The sequence below is a fragment of the Coturnix japonica genome, chromosome Z (assembly GCF_054131305.1).
Source record: "Coturnix japonica strain WE chromosome Z, WE-NBRP24, whole genome shotgun sequence".
Classification (NCBI taxonomy): Eukaryota; Metazoa; Chordata; class Aves; order Galliformes; family Phasianidae; genus Coturnix; species Coturnix japonica.
Window position 1 is genome coordinate 9,081,912 of NC_140702.1, and position 20,475 is coordinate 9,102,386.

The following is a 20,475-nucleotide window of genomic DNA, read 5'->3' on the forward strand; positions in this document are numbered from 1 at the left end:
TGGGAATCCGTAGGGGCACAAGATGTGTCTCTTGCCTGGCTGGAAAATGCTGGGAACGACCCTTGCTCTTTGTTTAGCTTTGAGCAGTCATTGGTGACAGCACTGAGTTTGCACCAGAGAGGAGGTCTCACCTTGGTGTGAAGCCAGCTGGCTATGGGCACGGCATGGCAATTTGGACTGCTGGGGACAGCTGAGTCTTCTGACCCACAGCTGACCAGGATGAGCTGGAATATACAGCATGAGATACAAGGACTCCTATCAGCCAGTTTCAAAGAACGGCAGAAGTCTGAGCTGGCAGAGCCCTCTGGAGGCCGACACACAGGATGAATTTACATTCAAAGTGGAGCTGGGGTTTTGGAAAGAGTGGGAGCCCTGCAGCAGATAGGTCCGCTGTGTGTCAGTAACAGCTGTGCACGCTGACAGTGTAGGGTGAGAATAAAGTGTTACTCATGTCTTACCACAGTATCTCAAAACAAAAACAAACAACCAAACACCAGCTTTTACAGAGGTTATCTCTGCATGAAATCCACGAGGATACTTTGTGCTGCCAAAGCCACCTGTTATGGCTGGAAAACAAGAGTTTGAGATGGAGCACCTGGAGTCCAGTAGTTCCACCTGCCTGCACGGGCACTTGTGAACTACACAGAACTCTTTGCTGGCTCCTGGGCTGACAACAGGTGGCTATGGGAGGCTTCAGCCCAGGTCTGAACCACCACTGCCTTCATACCCCTTAGCAAATCCCTTACTTGTAAAAGTGCCGGTGCATAGCAGAGCAACTCGATCCACTCCTGTACCCTGGCGTGCTGCCCTGACAGAGCCAGGCCCAGGACTCTTTTATTTTTGACTTGGGTTAATTTTTATCCCAGTCCCGGACTTCTCTTCCAGGTGGAATGACAGAGCAGGGAGTGAAGGCCTCGCCATGAGAGTGGAGTGACAAGGCCCTGTCACAGGACCTGCCTGCAGTGCTTGTGCTGTTTATGGCTTTTTCTTTTTTTCCTCTTTCTTTTTGTTGGGAAAAGAAACTCCAAAAGCAAGTTCAAATCAACAGTCATATTTTGCTTTATCCTCTGATAGTTTAATGTTTTTCAACACAATAAAATCCTCTTGCATGTAGAAACTGAAAAAAACCCACTAATTTTGACAAGGGCAGTGTTTAAATCAGCCCCTGAACTCCATGTTATGCCTCTACACCACCTGCCACCACGTGTGCACCGCAACCAGTGCGAGGACACCCGAACTGCAGCATCCTGCCCCATGAGAGCACAGTCCTACAGCCCAGAGCTGCCGCCGCGACCGACTGATGTGTGCGGGACGTGGGTACGGGACGGAGCGATGTCAGCCGGGTAACCGGCCAGGGACGTGTCTTTTACTCTGTCACTGGTCTTGGGCATTGCCAGCTACCCAGGCATGGCCCCAGGGCCGGGCTGCGGCTCTGCGGATGAAGGCATGAGGCTCCGAGTCCATACATGCCAGCAAACACGCGCTGCTGGGGCCGCCGAGCCGCGGCAGCGCTGTGACTGCGGGCAGATGACAGCAAGGTGTTTCCCTGCTAAACGCGCCCCAAACCGCACCGCAGCTCCTTGGCGACGTCGGGGGACCGCACAAGGCTGCCGGGGGGCGGGCGAGGTGCCGGAGCACCGTAACACCATCCGCACCGGGAACCCGCGGACACCTCCCGGCTGCGGGGCGCGGCATGGGGGCGGGCCGGGGCGGGGAGCGGGCTGGGCTGGCGCGGCGCTGCTCCCATGTGCACGCCCTGCGGGCCGCCGGACCCCGCGGCCAGCAGCGAGGTAAGGAGCGGGGCGGCGCGGGGCAGAGACGCGCGTGGGGAGGGGAAGGTCGGGCACCTGCCGCTGCCGGGAGCGGGACGGCCGGTGGCGAAGGGACGGCTCGTGCAGCCGCTGCCGTGCGGGGAAGCCGGGGGCGGTGCCGGTGCGGCGCTGCGGGGCTCCTGCAGCCCCACCCCGCTTTGTGCGGAGCGGCCGCCGCCATCCGCGGACGCGGGGACAGCGCGGGGACGCGGCGGGGAGCGGCTGTCCCTCGGCCGGGGCTGCATCCCCGTGGAGCGGTGTCCGCCTCCCGGCATCACCGCGTTGCCGAGGCGGCCCTGCGAGGAGCCCGCCGCTGCATCGGGGCTCCCTCGGGTCGCGGCGATGTAACCCCGCCCGCCCGACACCTGCTCGCCGTGCTGGCCGCCCTGCCTGGCCATGCAGCGGTTGGGCATCCGTAAACTTCGCCTGCGATCCCGAGAGCAGCCCCATGTATGTGCGAGCGGCAGGTTGAACGAGGAGCCTTTGTTCTGGAGTCTCAGGAGTGCGGGGTGTGGGATGTCAGTGCAGGCTGCGCCGCACACACGGGTCCCGCGGGTGGGTGCCCCGTGTCCCACCCGTGCTGGAAGGGAGGGAGGCTGGATTCACCAGTCGGCTCTGTTAGATTAAGGTCCACTCAAGGTCCAAACATAATAATCAGTCTTAAAGAGAATGCCTGTACTAAAATGGTCTTTGAAGTGTTGTCACTCTCGTATCTAAGATGTGCAGCTGAACTGTGTGACTTTTAAAGAAACTGCAATAAACCCTGTATTACTTAACAACTTCTAGTGGGAAAAGTAAAGAGAGAGAGAGATAGACAGGAACGGAGAAGGTGACTATCAGTTGGGGTTCCAGTGTTGATGCAGCCCACAGGGTTCTTAGTCTATGACAGCTCTCCTCCCTAAGTCCCCAGGTCCCACCTGAGCTTCTCGCAGCCATCCTATGCCTGCGGGGTCCACACGTCCGCAGTCAGACCCACGTTGTGTGACAGTCACTGTGTCCTCCCTTAGGACAGGAGTTTTGGCCAGAGCGAGCCCATCCTGTTTCCACAGGGCTCCCTCTTGACCACATCTTCGAGCTGCCTGTCTGCTGTCACAGCAATGCTCTTATCTTACCACAGATAAAGCATTTCTCTTGGGCCCACTGCACTGGGGAGGCGAGTGATGTGTGGTGCCTCTCTGAGCATCCACAGTGCAGGGAGTGGTGCCCTCCTGCTTCTGGTTGGTGTCCATGGCAGTGGTCTCCCTGCTGGCTGTTATCTGGACCTGTGATGGCTCTCTGACTCTGTGTCTGTGATATTTTCTTCCTTGAACACACTGGTTTGTAACCTGGGAAACATTTCAGTGAATGGATAACATCTTGAACTTTTCTGCATCTGGTAATGTTATTAGCAGCTGGATAATGAGAGGATTTGGGGATGTCTGGCTCTGTGCTGGATTTGTGGCAGCTCTCTTGGCACTGAGCCTGCTGCTGGTCCCTGGAGCTGTCTTGTAGGACCTGCATGGGGACCATTTTCTCCTCCTAGTGGGGCTGCCAATGCCCCTGTTCTGCATGAGGTTCCCTGTCCTTCCAGCTGTGGATATCCAGGTGTTTTGGTGTTGCAGAGATATAGGAAGGGCACTGGAGGTATCTGTAAGTGCCCATAAAGGAAGATGATGTCCTGGAGCAGGACATGGATGCCTCACAGATGAGCTAAGGGAAGTTTTGTGTTCTGCATGACCATGTGGGCTCCTCTAGATGTGGTCCTGACATCTTTGTATTGCTTGGCCAACAGTGGCTTCAGCGGAAGCCTTCATCCCAGCTCAGTGGGCCCCAGTTTCTAGAGTGAGGATCTCACAGAGAACCTGTCAGAGGGTGGTAAGGCATGAGAGGACTTCTGTGAAGGAATAGGGTGCAGGAAGACCAGCCCAGAGCAGTTCTCTGCAGCTGCTCTTGGTTGGTGCAACAGGACCTCTGTACTTGTTATTTATATATATTTGGTGTGTTAGCTTCAATGGAAAAATGAAGGAACAACTGCTCCTCCTGCTTCCCCCCCGTTATCTTCCTTTCTTCCACTTATAAACAGCAGTGGTAATTTTTGGCAAGGATGCTGTAGCCAGTGTTGCGGAGGCTGTGGGGCTGATGCCTTGCTGTGTGGGGCTGCATTGGTTGGATGAGACTGGCCTCCTCCAGGTGGAGGCAGGGCCGCCAGCAGCCTGCTCTCCTGCTGCAGGGCACAGCCAGGTGCCCCTGGCTTCCCACAGGTGCAAGCTGAGCTGCTTGGATTGTGCAGAGCTGGCTGGAACAAACCGCCAGCGGCGTGCGACAATTATACTGGCGCGCCTTCTGCCTTCTCGCAGCAGGAACAGGAAAGACCTTGGGGTAAACCCCCTCTGTGGGCCGAGAGGGGTTTGACACACACAGGGTGATGCTGGCTGGTAAGTGGAGTCAACCTGGCCTGGTATTTCCAGGGATTTCCCCTTTGCGGTATGACAGGCTTGCCAGCAATTCTCCATATTGAAAAGACGCCCTGCAGGGCTGTGCTAGGGTAATGCTGACGTTTGCTCTTCCCAAGGCACTCTGACGTTCACAAATAGGACTTCTCAGCCCTCAGCCAAGCAAAGCTCTTTCTCAGACTCAGGGGCATGCCACAGCCCATGGAAGGACCACTAACAGAACTCAGCCCTGAGACCGTTCCCTCTTTCCCTCTTGACTGTCTACCTGCTTTGTTTCACCCAGCACTGCACCCTGTGGTGCACAGTCTGAAGTCTGGCTTCTCAGTCCCTCTCTCTTTAGGTCACCCTTCATAGCATCACAGAATCATAGAATGGCCTGGGTTGAAAAGGAGCACAATGATCATCTGGTTTCAATCCCCTGCTATGTGCAGGGTCACCAACCACCAGACCAGGCTGCCCAGAGCCACATCCAGCCTGGCCTTGAATGCCTCCAGGGATGGGGTACCCTTCTGGGATGTGCAGGGGTTGTGCTTGGGCTTTGTTCTGGTATGCAGGGATGCTCACCCTGCAGAGGGATGGTCTTCTGCACCTGTCTGCACCACCTCTCAGTCACTGAAGGACAAAGTTACCAAGAAGGACAATAAGGAAGACAAGGCAGCAGCAACTCACAGTGCCTATGGTATTTTTATGACTGAATTTGAGGCAAAGTCCACGGAACCTGATTAGATAACTTCCAGAAAAGTGGGAGAGGTTGAGGAGCTCCATCTCGTTCTTCCTCCCACAGCCCCTAGAGCTGTGCATGAACAGGGTGAGCAGTGGGGAGGGAAGGCAGGTTTGTCAGGGCTGCTGGGTCATGGTTACACAGGCTTTTAGAAAAGCATAGCTGCCATTGTGCCTCAGTTGCTGGTAAAGCTGCAGCACTCCTTCCTAAGGAACCTCACCTTGACTCTGTTGAGAAGGCTGTCTGATTACTTGAAAGATGCCAGGAAGGACCAACCTTCCTTTTTGATCCTCTGGTTTCTTCCATTCTATCTGGCCTACAAAAACAACCTTTGCTGGCAAAGAAACAGTGGGATAATAGGCACAGAAAAGCCAGACAGCTCTTTAATTGCAGCAGACAAATAGAAGAAGTCAAAGATTGTCTTGGTAACATCTACTTAAATGTAATTAGTTTACATTATTTTTTCTCTGCCATTTTCTCTAATTTAATTTGGATACCAAAATACGCATACAGTGGAACAAAAAATCAGGATAGCACTGCTTCAAGTTCATGTTCTCATTAGTTCCAGCTCCTCCTGTGCACAGAGGCTTTTTTCCTTAGAGTCAGGGAGGATCAGAGCCTCTCATCTGACACCTCCCACCTGCGGCCAAAGTGGTGGCTCATGTTTCCCTTTGGTTTTTCAGAGGTCTTCATGTTAGTAACTGATGCCTGAAGTCTTCATTGAAAAGATTGATCTTGCTAATGATCATTTGACGTCTTCCATAGAAATCGATAGAGCTTTAGAGCCCCACAGTCTTATAAATCATGGCACGTGTCAAAAGGCTGAGCTAGGGACTGGAAAGTCCTGACGGTCCTGACCTCACAACCCATGGTGTCTGTTTGAGACTTGTGCCCTCCACTGTTCACTAGGCCCTGTGCAATAGCTATGGGTGTGATGCAGGCTGTCAAGCATTGCAAATTCTTGAAGCAGGCACATGCAGCACTTCACTGAGCTCTTGTAAGTAAATGCTCAAGTGGAAGCGTGACGCTCTCATCTCTATTGGCATCCAGGCTGCGTTTTGGGGAGACCTGACAGAGGGACTTTAAGCAGATGTTTGGGTTAGGGGCCATCGGCAATACAGACAAACGTTTGCATGGTGTCTTTTGGTATGTTGTCTTAAGCTCCCACAGAAAGAGTCTTTGCATCTTTGTTTTCAGCTCTTTCTAATATCCTATAACTTTCTTTACTTCGGTGTCTGCCTATGCCATCATCTGCTCTCCTTCCTATGCCTGGAGCTGGGAGGACACAGAACCAGATAGCTGATGTAAACTGGCCAAAGGGATATTCCATGCCATATGATATCATTGGTTGGGTGGGCAGCCACTGCTTGGGGACTGGCTGGGCAAGAGTCAGCAGGTGAGGAGCAATTACTTGTACATCACTTGCTTTATAAATACATATACATGGTTACTCTTATTTCTCTCTTTTCTGACTTAACTTTTAAAGGAAGTTCTATGAATGCTACCAATTTTTTCCCCCAGTTCTCTCCCCCATCCCTCTGGGAGAGGGGAGCAAGCAGGAATGAAGCATGTAGGAAATTAACCAGTGTATGGGAAGAGAGGCTGATCTTCATTGCTGATAGATGGGACATGTGAAGAATGGGACTTGTTACAGAGGAGAGCAGTGACTGTGGGGTGATATGGAAGAAAATGATCAGAGACAGAGACACAAACAATAAATAATAGATGAGTAATACTTGGAGGAGGGGAGGTCGAGAAAATAGTCCCATGTGAAGATGGGCAAGGCTGAAGAACAGAGAAGGATGTCTGGAAAGGCGTGCAATGACTGACCTCACCCAGGTCACCTCCATGTTAAGTACAGACACATCTACAGTGCAAGAGAAGTAGACCTGTGGTTTGAAACAAGTGCTTCCTAGACTTCATATCCACCAGCATTTTGACTGTTTTAATTTGACCCAGCCAATCCCATTAGCAGGTGGATTTGTGGAGCACCTCTAATTTCATCTGGAGTGAATCTTGTCTGCACGTTCCAAGGTTGGTTTGCAATGCAAGCTGGAATGCAGTAAATGCAGTGATTTGCTTCAAACGTTTGCTCACAGCCTGAACCAAACAGCAGCCCTGTGCCTCCTCTGATGGATTAGGTTCAGAAAATCACTACTGGTTTCTCTGGCACTGTTCATTTGCCAAGTGCAGTGAGTGAATGAATAGGCACAGAGTCTCACTTCTCTGGCAGAGAATGCATCAGTAGTTCTTCCACTTAGCCAACATAAATCAAAGCTAGAGTAAGAACTGAAAAGAGCAAAAAGTGGACTGGCTATCCTTTCTCTAGATGGCAAATTGATTTTCAGGCTTGTGATGTGGTAGTAGAGAGCAGTGGCCTTTGCCTCTGCTAACAGCTGCCTTTGCCACACACTCCTGCTAGCTTGTCATGCCTCAGATAAATGGGACCTACCATTAGAGAGCTCAAAAGTGAGTTAGGAATTTTCCAGAGAACAGGGAGGTGTCAATTTTGATCTAATCAGCAAGTCAAAGAGAAAAGCCTCAGCTGGATTTAGAAAGCATTTCCACAGGCAGTGCATATGTGTGGGACAGCTCACCCCACATTTCTGGGGACCCTTACATGTTTTTCTATGTAGATGATGCTGTAAGGGAGGGGGAAGGACTTTGCACCTCTAGGCTTCAGAGGAGACCTCTGATGCTGCTGACTGTCTTTCAGTGAGTGAGGTCCCACTGCCACCATTCCCAGTGGGGTGGGGGATGTTCCCCATTGCTGCTGGCTGCATGACTAGGAAACCCATGGCAGGCTCTTCTAAATTCCATGGGAGTAAGTAGATACGTGTATCTGTTGCTACCACACCAATAGTAGCATACAGCTCCTGGGAGGGAGCAGTTATATAGCCAAACTCTTCTTGGCAGTAACAACATAACAAGGGGAAAGGATGCTGGCTGCAGCTGGAGAGAATCACATCAGGCAATGGAGAAGGCTTCTTTCCCAGGATGGTGATGCAGCACTGGGATCTGGCTTTGGGGGTTTTAGAGGCTTCACACCCACCCTAGTTTAGAACTAGAGACAGGTTTGCTGTGAGGCTGCATTGGACACCTGTAGATTGTCCACTTGTACCTGTGCTTGTGCTTTCCTGCCCAGACGGACTGAGCCTTGTCAGTGCTCCAGCTCTGTAGCAGTTTCTGTTTTACCTGGCTGAGTTTCTCCAGGTAGCTTTGCAGATGAAATCCTTAAGGCCATGCTTAGTCTTGCTGACCAGAATCTCATCACATCCTGCAAACACTGCAGCATCTAGACTGATTAGGTTATGGTTCCATTAGTTCATATGACATTTAAGGGCTGTCTCTTCAGACATCCACATGAAGTGTGAGATCCAGCTGCCACAGAACTCAAGAGAAGTATCTGTGCTTGGTGTCCTTCCACTGCCTCACCATCCCACTGGCCACTTCAGGCTTGCAAACATATTCAGGTCCTGAGGGCAACCACAGCTCTTGGACCAGGCAGAAGAGATGTGGGAAGGTCCCTAACCAGCACAGTGGGCTCCATGTGGACTCCTTTAGAAAACTAAGGCCTTGGATTTCCCTGGAGGTGACCAAATCTCCTAAACCAGTGATGGCCCATTGTTTTCCTCTTAAATCCAAAACACAGCACCATACTAGATACAGGGCAGAAATTTAACTCTATCCCAGCTGATGCACCTGAGGTACCCATGTGTCACAGAAGGCTTCAAGCATACTTAGACCTTATGGTGAAGAGCAGTGGGATCAAACCTCCTTACTTTGCCATACAAGATGGCAGGCTGCTGGACCTGACTGCATATTTTCAATGGGGACCTGAACTTTGGCTCCCGAAACTCAGAGGTTGGCTTGGCCTTGGGCAGCAGGAAACTTCTTCCTGCAAAACATGAGAGTGAGAGTTCTGGTCTTGGGAGAGGCTGCTGAGCATGCAGGTTAGATGATGAGTTTTTCAAGGCTGTCTTCTGACAGTAAATGTGGCAATGTCTCTTAAAGTTCACGTGTTTTACCACTTCCTTTTTATGCTGAGTTTTTGTGGGGGTGAAGGGGCTTTGAGTTTTTACTGCTCTTCAAAACAGGATTGTTGTATTTGCTTTTCTTTTGTAACGCAGCAGATTCTTGCCAAGCTCAGTGAGTTGGAATTTGCCCTCTCATTGAATTCAGAAGCACATTAGTACTCACAAGGAAGCTGATAAGCAATAATATTTTCTTTGCTGCCCAGGTAACCAGCAAAGTGAAAGAGGGTATTGTCTCTGGGGAATGCAAGCAAGTCAGTGTTATCTTTCTGTTGGAGCGCACAGGCTACCTTCGAGAGCTGGAGCTGAACCCATGGAAGCATTGGCTTTTTCTGAGAGCGAGGGCTGGCTCCCGCCCTTCCTGGGTGCTCTGATAAGTATGATGAAAATGAGTTGAGTTTTGTGATCATTTTAGTTCTCAAAGAACATGCTGACTTGTGCAGTTTGTGCCCTCTACACCTCATCTTTCTGTCAGGGCTTTCACAGTGGAGGCAGGAGGGCAGCAGACATGGGCAGTGTGGGGATGAGGGAGGCCAAACCATCAGAAAGTGGTGGTGTTGCTGAGTGTGTCATGTTAGGAGCTCCAGGCTCCCTTGGCAGCAGAGCGCCTGTCATGATGCCACAGATACCTCAGAGCCCTTTGCTCCAGGGTGAATCGTTTTTGCTGCTGAAGGGAAAAGCAGGGCTTATCTGTAGCCTTTGCAGGGAAGTCCAAGATTTGGCAATAGATCCTCTGTGGGAAATTCCCAGCCTCTGGCCTTCCTAAGCAACCCTTCCCAGGCTGTGCAGCCTGCTTTACACTTCTCTGTGGCCTTAAGAGAAACACAGCTCTTTGTAACCTTCAGTGAAGGTAAATGTCAACTTCTGCACCTGATTTGCAGCAATGCCGATAAAGGCTGGGGCCAACTGGCAAGAGAATAGCTCTTCAGTGAAGGCCAGGGGACTCTGGTAGGCAATAAGTTCAACTGTTCACCCAGGTACTGCTGCCAGCCCAGGAGGGAGACAAGCTTCCCAAAGAGGCTCTGAAATCTCCAACCATGAGCAACATCTCCATGTTGGTCTGCTAGACTCAGCTGGATGACTTCCTGCATAGTGAGTCTTGCTGAGGGCAGGGCTTGTGATGCTCAGAACTGCCACCTGGACTGTATTTTTCCTGTGACTCTGCATCCTTTATTGCTGTTGCTTCATTTTTGCTTTTCCTGCTTAATTCAGGGGAGGTTCAAGTACACATTTGGTGTAAGACCAGCAGTGCAATAAGAAGCTCACAACCTGCTTTTCATCGTATGGCTTTTCTTTACAGTTTTCTGAGGGATCCCATCCACATGCAGCCCTGGGGTCCTCATCAGGCCCCTTGGTAACTGCTGGAGGCTGACAGTTTTTCTTTGCTTTCCTCTGCTCCTGGGCTCTGCTGTTGGCTGTGCTGGGATGATGCAGTTAAAAATAACCTGGCTGAGCTATTTCTGTGAGGCACGTATGCTCCCTTGCCCATCTCCCTGCCCTATCAGAGTGAGATAAGAACACAGTCACACAGTAGTAATGGGTGGCAGTTTCATTTCACTCCTGGCATATGTGCTTAAAATTATTTTCAGGTTTATAACTCTTGGTGTATTCTACTATGAAGAAAATCCACACAATGTAGGTTTGGATGCAGGTGATGTGTTGGTTATGCCCCTGGGCTTTGTCAGGATGCTCTAGGCCCCACAATGGAAGGATGCTGTGAGGTGATGTGGCACCTGTCTCACCTCTCCACATCACCCAATAGGTCCATGTGTGTTTTGGGCTCCTGCAGGCATGGATGGATGTGTGTGCCTCCTCCCAGGCGTCCTGGCGTACATACACTGAAACCATGGGGCAGTGGGACTTCTCCTGAGCACATATAGGAAGGCTCAGACCTCACTGTCTCATGAATGAGGAAATAACTCATTTCCTTCTTGAGTGATTTCTGCACCTTCCAGTTCATGCCCTCCTTGTGTAATGCTGATACTCCAGGCAGAAGTGTTTTTCACAGCCAGGTTTCCAGGCACTCTATTTCAGTATTTTTGTAGCGCTGGAGAACTGCTGCTATTTTGCAGTGTAGTTTACAGCTGGATTTCTGGTGGAAGGCATGCATCGCTGGAACGCGGTCTCCTCTGTCTTCTCGCTAGCAGTTGTCCCTTTGTCCCACCACCACCATGTCTTGAGACCCTCCTCCACTAGCACCTAATCCTCCAGCCTCTAGAATGCGGGTTGGGCTGCTGATAGGAGGCAAGCAAAGCAAGTCCTGGGGGCTCTTTGCTCTTTCTCCAGCAGTGGGGAAGGGGATGCTCTGCAGCAGTGGGAGAAGCGCTGTGGCAGGAGGCACCTGGTCCGTCTGGGATGGAGGGGGAGCTCAGGCAGAGCTGCAGCCGCAGATCCGCCGTGCTTTGAGGCAGCGGAGAGGGGGGTGAGGGGGACACGTGTCCTTTTCCAGAAGCGCACCCAGCCCTTAATCTGAGCCCCTTAGCGGTGGGTGTGGATCTTTAGGAACAAAAGGCAAAGAAAAGCAATTGATAAAATCAGGGCCGGTAGCAGGATGGCTGATTTAATGGCTGGTTCCCAGCTGGCTGATCTGAAAGGCTTCCAGCCAGCGTAGCAGATAGGGTTGTTTTTCCTAGAACGTGCCTCTGAGCAGCTGTGAAAGGGTCCTACTGCCTGGCAGAAAGGCGTGCTGAAAGGTTTTTATTCGCTGCTGCGGATTGATTGGAGTACAGATGCTCTGGAGGACGTTCTGCATTATTCATGTGGTAGATACCTTCGCTAAAAGCTAATGCACAGCCTGGAGGCTATGGGAAGTGGTGCAGCCCTTTTTGTGGTTTTGTTGATTCACTGGAGAGCCCGGACTACACTTAAGCCTTTTTTTTTTTTTTTTCCCTTTTCTTTCTTTTTCTTTCTTTATTTTTATTTATTTATTTATTTATTTATTTTTAATGAATGAGGAGACTGATAAAGCAAACTGAGGGATGTGAGATCGCTTTGCTAGTGGCTCTCCTGCTCCGTTCTTGTCTACAAACAATGACCTGCCTATTTTTTAGTATTTTTGGAACGCATTGTTTATATAAAACTTCTAACCAGACTGGTCCTGTTCGTGAGACTTCACCTGTAGCTTAGTTTTCTCGTGGCACAGGGCTTAAACTGCTCCTCTGAAAGGGCTCAAGTGTCTGAGGTGAGGCATGCATGCCAAGGCAGGCTTTGAAAACTGAGCATTTGCAGTAATGGAGCCCTGCATACAGCTCCACAAATGCATATGCATTAGTTTTATCTGTGCGAATTGTCACTGGGGAGCGTGAATGCTGGGGCACTCGGCTCCAGCAGCAGCAGCAGAGCCATGGGAGGCAGTGCCTGCCTTTCTGCTGTGTGGTGGGGGATCTCAGCAGGGCTATGCTCCAAGATCCAGGTCCCCTTCTTGTGGCAATGGGCACAACTGCAGTATTCATGCTTGTGCTTGGTGCCCCTTCAAAGCCCCTCCTAAGCTGCAGGCAGCACGAGCCTCTTTCAGAAGCAGCTCTGTATTGCACTGCAAGCCTAGGAGTCAAAGATAGGTAGTGCTTTTTCTGCTTGCATTTTGTCTGCTGTGGGGGAGACCCTGCATACAGCAAGAGGGGTTTGGTTCCCAGTTGCGGACACTGGCATGCTCTGCTCTGTGGGCTGGATGTATAGAAAGTCATCCTGGGAACGCATCTCATCCTGTAGCTCTCTTCTATGTCATTTACGAACTGGCAGCCTAGTGACAGCCCAAACTGCTCTGATCCCTACTGAGCCAGGGTGTGCTGGCCTAGGCTTCCATCTGGGGACTCCAGGAGGACAAACCCCATCTCCAGGGCAATGTCCGTACAGGCAGGGCTGCAGGAAAGGAAACTGCCCCTCCTTGCCCTGTGTTTGGGGGAGCTGAGCTGTGCACCAGGAAGTGAGAACTATTTTATCTCTGCTGTTTATTGCTCTCATGACAATAAATCTGTAGACCCTAGGATTCGAGTGGTGTTTACAACAACACATACCAATAGCATTTAGGGCTTCAGATTGCTGTGTGATTGACTCAGGATCCAAAGCAACTTCTTCCAGATACGACCTCCATGGCAGTTTTATTGAGCAGCAGATGTGGAATTTATGCAGCACAGTGTGACCGGGATACAAACCCTGATAAAATGTTTGTAAAAGGCAGGAGAGAACATGGGACTTGCATGGTGGATGTCTGCTTACTTGCAAAAGCAATAGATTTGGCAGGAATGCTTAGGTTTTGTATGTTGGAAGAGAGTCTTCTCCAGTAGCTGTTACCATCATTGCTTTCTCATGCAGAAGAACACAATTTCTAGTTTGAAATTAAAGAGGGGGAGAAATGGAATTGATAGGGAGTGGTCCCGTCTTTGAGATGCAAAGTATGATCTGTCTGGATTTCTAGAGCTTTCTGTGGACTGCCAGGTACCTTTACCTGTTACCAGCTTTTCCTTTCCTAGTAAAATCTGAAGCATGTACTCAAACTAATAAAGCCAGTGGTGGTGGTGGTCAGGTTAGACTTCATCTCGGCACAAAGAAACTAGTCTAGAAGGGGATCTTCTTACAGTGGAGAAGGCAAAGATACTCTTCAGCTAATTTTTGCCTGTAGATTTGTATATCTGCACAGTGGCATTTGTTTGTTGGTGTGCTGGGCAAAACCCAGCACAGACAGAGATGTAATGCATCCTCCCCTACACATCACTGCAGCCTTGATTTTCCGGTGTGGGAGCAGCAAGATTTTTTGTAGCACTGAGAAGATGCATTGTGACAGGAGTCCTGGCTCACTGTTTTGTAATCTGAACTCCAGGGAGTTGCTCCAGATCTCCAGTCACAGACAAGATATGAGCTCTCCCCAGCAGAAGACAAGATTGATCTGCTCTCATGAAATGGCTGATGATGCAGATGTTTGGTTTGCTGGACCAGGAGCTCAGTCTGATGAAGTGGGAAAACAAAAACAACAAACCAACAGTTTCCAAAGACCTATGAGAAAAAAAGCATGGAAGTAATGGAGAACTTGCACCTCTCTCTGTCATGCTGCCATGGACACCAGGCGCTTTGCTGTTCTACATGCTGTCCAGTCCATCTGCTTGTTGCTCACCCATCAGCTTTCACATGTCCTGCTATCACCCATCAGCTTGGTTCTGGCTGGCAGGGCTCACAGATGCTGATGATAGTGTCTCCTTGGAGGGACAAACTCAGAACCTGATGAAATCTGGCCAAATTCCTCTGCAAGAATAGGAAGGGGAAAATTGTTATTTGGGTCCAATGGGGCAGACTGAGTTTAGGCTCTGTTCTGGGTTACTGTGTGTGGACCATGCTCAGTGTAGTCTGCGGGGTCCAGGCCAGGAACGGGATGTCTTTGAGGACACTAAAGAGAGTGGATGAGAGACTGTAGCTCTAGACAAAGGGAATTGCAAGCCTGTCCATAGTTATCAAAGCAATATGAAAAAGGGTAACACCTAGGATAGACAGTGAGCAGAAGAAGTAGAATAAGCATGGCAATCTAATCATGTCTACCCACCCTAATTTCCTCTCACGAAGGTTGGTAAGCCCAGTGGGCAGTGTAAAAGCAGGGCATGTCATTTATCTTGGCTTTAGACCAATGTTCAGTGCTTCTGCATGTAATCAAGACAAAGGGACACACAAGAATATATATATAGACCTGTCTATGGTAAGAGAGATGTAAATCTGGTGGAGAAGCTGTATAGCAGCTCTTGTGTCTGCACGATCAAAATGGGATAATTCATCGAGAAAAGCTTTGCAGGGTTCTCCCTGTCATCTGAAGCTGTTAGATATTTTTGATAGTGTTAGGACAAAGGAAAAATAAACAGTAAGCAAGAGGAGCAGAAAGGCTGCAGAAGGCAGGCCTCTGCTTTGAAACTGCCTTGATGAGCTGGGTACAGCACAGGAAAAATAGGATGCATCTGAGCAGTGATAGATGGATGTATTTGGATGGCATGGTGCAGGCAGACTCAGAGCAGTCCTGCAGAAAAGTGTCTCAGGGTCTGCGGTTCATCCTATACTAAGCAGAACTGAATGAGACCCTGCAGCAGGAAGCTGACAAATACAAACAGAAAAGAATGTGGTGAATTATAAAGAAAGCATATGCTCATCCATGTAACTAAAATAGAAATATGCTAGCTCTAGGTGCAACTGCTCTGGAAAAATACAGATCAGCTGGGGGAAAGCAGAAGCAAGGAGAACAAATTCATCAGCTGTTGAGAAAACATGGGCAATGGTGAGAGAACGAGGTATATCTGGTATGCCTGAAAAGCTGTGTGTCAGATGCATGGGAAAGCTTGCTGCGTGAAGAAGTCTTTTCTCTGTAAGGAGGCTGAATGGGATAAGAAGGAAAGGACATGGTTGCACAAAAGGAGATTTAGCTTTGAAAGCTCCATAGTATTAAAGGCAGCTGAGAACTGGTGAGTTCTATAGGAATCTGCTGCTCTGTCACTGGAGGATTTTAGAAATCAGGAAAGTGTGTAAAGAAACGAATGAGAAGAACAAGAGAAAGATGTGGTCCCGAGATCTGTGCAGATCTGCCTGTTTTCTACAAATGTGTCCTTCCTGGGAATGCACACATATAACAAGGGTGGTGAGAATCTATTTTGAACTTGAGCCTGCAGCACTCAAAAAGTAGGAGCCTCCCATTTTTCACTTATCCTGTCAATTTAAGGACCTTCTGTTTAACCTCGTGCTGCTTCGTTGTTTTGGTCTGGAACTGTGCTGGGTAATGGAACCTGACCACATGGAGATTTTGATGTTTGTTGGCACAGTTTGGCATGTGAGGCCAGGTGAGGATTTAACAAAGCTATGCTGGCTCTCCCTCTATCTCGCCTTTATTCTACGTTTCCACCAACTTTGTTCTTTTTCACTTCTTTGATCTTCAGCCCTCCCCAAAAACCTAACATTGTATTCCTCCTTATCTCACGAAGCTGGATTTAAATGGGGACGTGCTGCAGTTCAGCTATTTTTGTTACTTTCAGTCACCCGGTTGAGTTGTTACAGCCCATCTTCCTCCTCATAAGCACTGCTGGTCTGATGAGTCCCCTCCAGACAGTGTCCTGGAACAGAAACTTCTCCCAATTTCTTTATGGTGAGTGAATGTAGACATTTCTGTTCTGCTTTCATTCTGTCTCTCTGGAGATCACTGTGCACATTTCACACTCACAGTATGGCCAAAGATACCTGGTCGGATTGCCAGCTCAGCACAGGGCTGCCTGCAGCACGATGCTCAGCACATCGCATGTTGAGGATGGGGCACAGACCCCACAGACTCTTTGGGCAACCAGTTCAGATGCTGGACAACTCCCACACTAAGAGGTTCCCTTGCTCACCTTGGAATGACATGAGTGGCTCCCTCAGCTCCCTTGCGTTTGTCCCTTCAGGCCCTTGAGCATGCCCAATCTGTGATTACTTCTACTTCCTATGTGTATCCTTTTAATGGCTGAGATTAGTGAAGAAGTTCTTGTTCGTAATGCAATTCAGTGCTGTTTTCTTGCATTTTCTGGCAGGTCATTCTTGAACTTAAAGAAAGTGACCCTTGAAAATCCATCTTTGGTTGTACTGGAGAAAGAATTCAGCAGTTCTTGTGCCATCTAGAAATTGCTTCTTACCTCTTTTTTTTTTCTTTTTCTTTTTCTCTCTTTTTTTTTTTTTTTTGGCATTTTTGTACATCAGATCTGCCTAAATTTAAAGGCCCCCTTATATTTTCTTGATTGTGCTATGACTTCACTTTCCTTTGCTTCCAGTACTGTGTTCTTTCCATGCCAACTGAAAGGGCTTAACTGTTTTACCTACCTTGTTTCTTGCTCCTGTGCAGCAAGCTTTGCCATTTGTACTTAGATCTACTTCCTGAGCTAAAAACAGAGTTGCAGTTAATGTTGGACTTTCTGTCTTTTCTGGACAAAAGAAAACATTTACACTGACTTTTAAGATGGGAGTTGAAATGCTGGTCAACTGCCACGGCACCTGCACATTTCTGTTACATCAGAGATCAGTCTCCTTGGTACCAGAGGAATGGAAGATTCAGAGGTACTTGCACAGTTGCCTCTGGCTACTGTTGCTGGGGAAGAAATAATGTGTTAAACTTGTAGTCGGTTCTTAGCAATACTTCTTCCATACTGTCTGCAGCACATGCCGCATAGCTTCACCCAGAGCCTTTCACACCTGAAGAGTGCTTAAAATGTGAAGGGATAGTGTGACCCTGTGAGCACAGCATCTGGATGGCTGTATGAGGACTTTGCTTTGATTTCATAATGTACAGTTTCTTGGAAAGAACTTATTATAAATGAAGTGTCCCTGTGCATGAGAGAGCCGGAGAGGGGAGCATTCACATTTATGATAGAGACCTTTATCATGGGGAAGCAACAGGTGCTAATGGGATGAGATGAGAATGGTCCAAAGTCATTGGAGCAAAGGAGTGCTTTCACAAAGCCTCTGCCTGCTCTTGCAGCAATCTGACAGCACAGTAGCTTCCTTCATATTTTGAGGGGTTTCCTTCAGTTTTCTTGCAGCTCACAGACCAGGGACTGCCTTTCCACCTGCCTGGTGGCACATGGGATGTGTTATTCATGACCAGGTCTGTATTATTAGTGACCCTTTCATTAAGTGACTTACAATACAACCCTGCAGGCTTTCCCTGGGCTGCTGGTGTGTGTCTCTGGGGGCTGGAGGTGAGTGGTTCTGGAATAACTCCCTGCTCTGCCTGTTCTCAGGCCATGCATGAAGTACAGTAAGCAGAAGACTGAAGGTCTCAGGTGCATGGGTGGATTGCTTTGAAGCAGGTGGTGCACTGCTCCAGGAGAGTGAGCAGCCTCTGTCCTTCCCTCAGTAAGTCAGTGCTGGAGAAAGCCACAGCCATGCTGTTGCTGGGGACAGCTTTGCTGGGAGCAGGGGAGCTATTTGCTAACACTTGTGACATACTGTCCCTGTTGCTGCTGCTCAAGAAAAGGGGGAGAGGAGGGAGCATGGTGAGCTGTAAAGGGCTGACTGCTCTGCTGAGATCACCTGAGAACAAAGGTTGCACAGGGTGGGATGAATGGTGGCTGGAGCAGCTCCTGCTCCAGGAGGCTGACAGCTCATGCCTGCACCTGATATATGCTTGCATGAGGGATGCTGTCCCGTCTTACAAAACTCTTCAGGGATGAGTGTATCTTACTGGCAGAAAACTGTCTTCCTACAGTGCTTGATTTAACACACATTTTCCCAGTTCCTTTTCTGCTGGAGCACTTTTCATTGTCTTGAAAGCTGGTGGCAAAGAAGGACACAAAGGACTGAAAACTGAAACCCAGTGCTGTTCCTAGACATTGGCACTTCAAACTGGCACAAACAGCAGGCACCTTTCTTGCTGCTTGCTTCTTTAGTCATCACTGCAATCTTGCCAGGGTTGCAGCCAATAGACATTTCTCTGCACAGGGCTAGAAAAAAGAGGTGAGAAATGCATGTGGAGCTGTGTGAGGTTGAAAGTTGTGAAGCCATCGGAAAGTAAGAAGTTTCTCTACGCACTGTTTCTCCAGTCTGTCACTTGGAGTGCTGCTGCTTAACAGCAGGGGCAGGGTCTGCTGGAACACGTGTGCTGCAGAGAGATCTTTGCTCTGTGGAGAAAGGCTGGTAATGTTATTCAGAGTAAATACAACGACCTGATCTTTGTATTAGAGTCCTTCTCCTGCTGTTGCTGTAACGATCCCAGCCTAGGGACCTGCAACTTGGTCAGCTTGTTTGGTTACTCTGGGCATCTCCTGAAAGCTCTTCTGAGTCTCGCTGGATGCAGCACCTTGGGGAGGGATGTTTTCTGTGGGTGGTGTAAGAAACGCTGTGCCTGCTGACCTGACACCTGCAGAGCTGTACCTGGCTGCACCCTGACAACACAGTGGCGGTGGGGAGCCCAGCAGCAGGCAGCCCTCGGTCCCTCTGGTGCCCTGGCACCTTCAGGGCAGCTCTGAGAAGGGGTCAGCAGCCCTTCGTGTGGGGCCTCTGGGACCCATACTTTGTGCCTGAGCAAGGATCGCATGGGAGTAGGAAGCAGAAATCTCCTGGCTTCAGTGTGAACCTGCTGGGGGACAGCGTGGGGAGTAGAAGGTGAGTACTTCTATGGGGCTGATCTGTACAGCCTGCTTGGTACAGAGTTTCATCATGAAATTTACAGTGCATGTAGCTGGCTCTCAGGCAGAAAACCAGCAGCATTCCATGGTATATTAATGACTTTATTTAAAGCCATGTATTTAACTGCTTCCTTTCTGCAAACCCTGGTGCATTTGGAAGGCTGTGTCCTGTGCCCATGCTCAGCATGATATGCAGTGTGGGGCAGGTGAAGCTGATTTCATGTATGTCCTGATCTTGTCATCTGTCTCTGTGTGCGAGCAAGCTGCCATTAACTGACTAGCCTTAGCAGAGCCAAGTGAGCTTTTTTATGTCTCCCAGGGTGACTCCTCTAGTCTTTTTGAAGCGGGTTACATAGTTCATTTTTGGATAGGGAGGGGTAAATGTGGAGATGACAGGAAAGTAAGGAGAGAGGACTTGGCAGGAGAAGGATAAGCAGAATAAAACTGAGCTGAAGGCAGTAGAAGGAAAGCTGCCAGAGAAGACCATGGACCTAAGCAGATTTGGGGCAGGCCAGTGACTCTTGCTTTGTTTGGTGTTATTACCTTTAGCTGAATGCGTGCAAAAGTTTTGTCTTGGGAATGGGTGAATCAGGGCTGAAAAGTAGACAAACAGCTTCTCTGGAGACTTTTGGTCATCAATCCTATGTACATTTCAGTCTGTATGGAGTTGGAAGCCTTATTCTCTTATGGCACTCTCCTTGGATACTTCTGATCAGTGCTCTCAAGAGGCCAGCAAAGCCACCCTAAGGTTTATTTCTTGGCTATGGAAACATTCCCTAAAAATTATGAAGTTGAAAGGTGTAAGATATTATCTATACCATATAAGTTTAACATTTGGAAAGAGAAAAGGGAAAAGTTTTCCTGGCATTGCACATTGAAATATTCATGGCAGCTTTCAAAATCTCCCCTTATCAGCAGTTGCATTCCTTTATTTGTCCATTTTATCTCTTTCTGACCGTGGTTGCAAGAGAAGGAACAAAGGGTAGATTTATTTTTTCTGTGTTTTTTTTTTGTTTTTGTTTTTTTTTTTTTCCTGCTTTTCAAATTATTGCTGGAGCTCAGAAAAACCACTCAGGACTGTAAATTGCTTGATGGGAGAGCAGGGGGAAAGAGCATCCAAGTTGTCAGGCTGGGTTACCTGGGCATGGTGCTTTTCAGAGCAGATGATGAGGGAAAGGCAGAGCATGGAAACCTGCCTAGAAGAAAAGGAAACAGCACTTAAAAGCACTGTGGAAGACTGTCACATCACAGCTTTCCCAACTGATACTGAGGAGATACTCAGGGGACTGGCAGAATTTCATCCGTGCTCTGCTGGTGCCAGGGCAGCTCTCTGCTGGGCTGCAATACAGGCCATGCTTAGCACAG

General features: G+C 49.1%; 1 protein-coding gene across 3 annotated transcripts in view; it reads left to right on the top strand.

Moving 5' to 3' along the window:
* The first annotated feature begins 1,649 nt into the window (after positions 1-1,649).
* CORO2A (coronin 2A) overlaps positions 1,650-20,475 on the top strand; it is a 46,185-nt gene continuing 27,359 nt past the window's right edge. Inside the window, exon 1 of one of the 3 annotated variants that reach the window (XR_014939086.1) lies at positions 1,650-1,790. Coding sequence is in view for 1 of the 3 variants with exons in the window: in XM_015849995.3 (XP_015705481.1) it covers positions 1,746-1,790 (45 nt within the window). In the remaining 2 variants the exon portion in view is untranslated. Of the gene's footprint in view, positions 1,791-18,627; positions 19,088-20,475 lie in introns of those variants that run through there. The other 2 variants (XM_015849995.3, XM_015849996.3) reach the window with 2 other exon arrangements.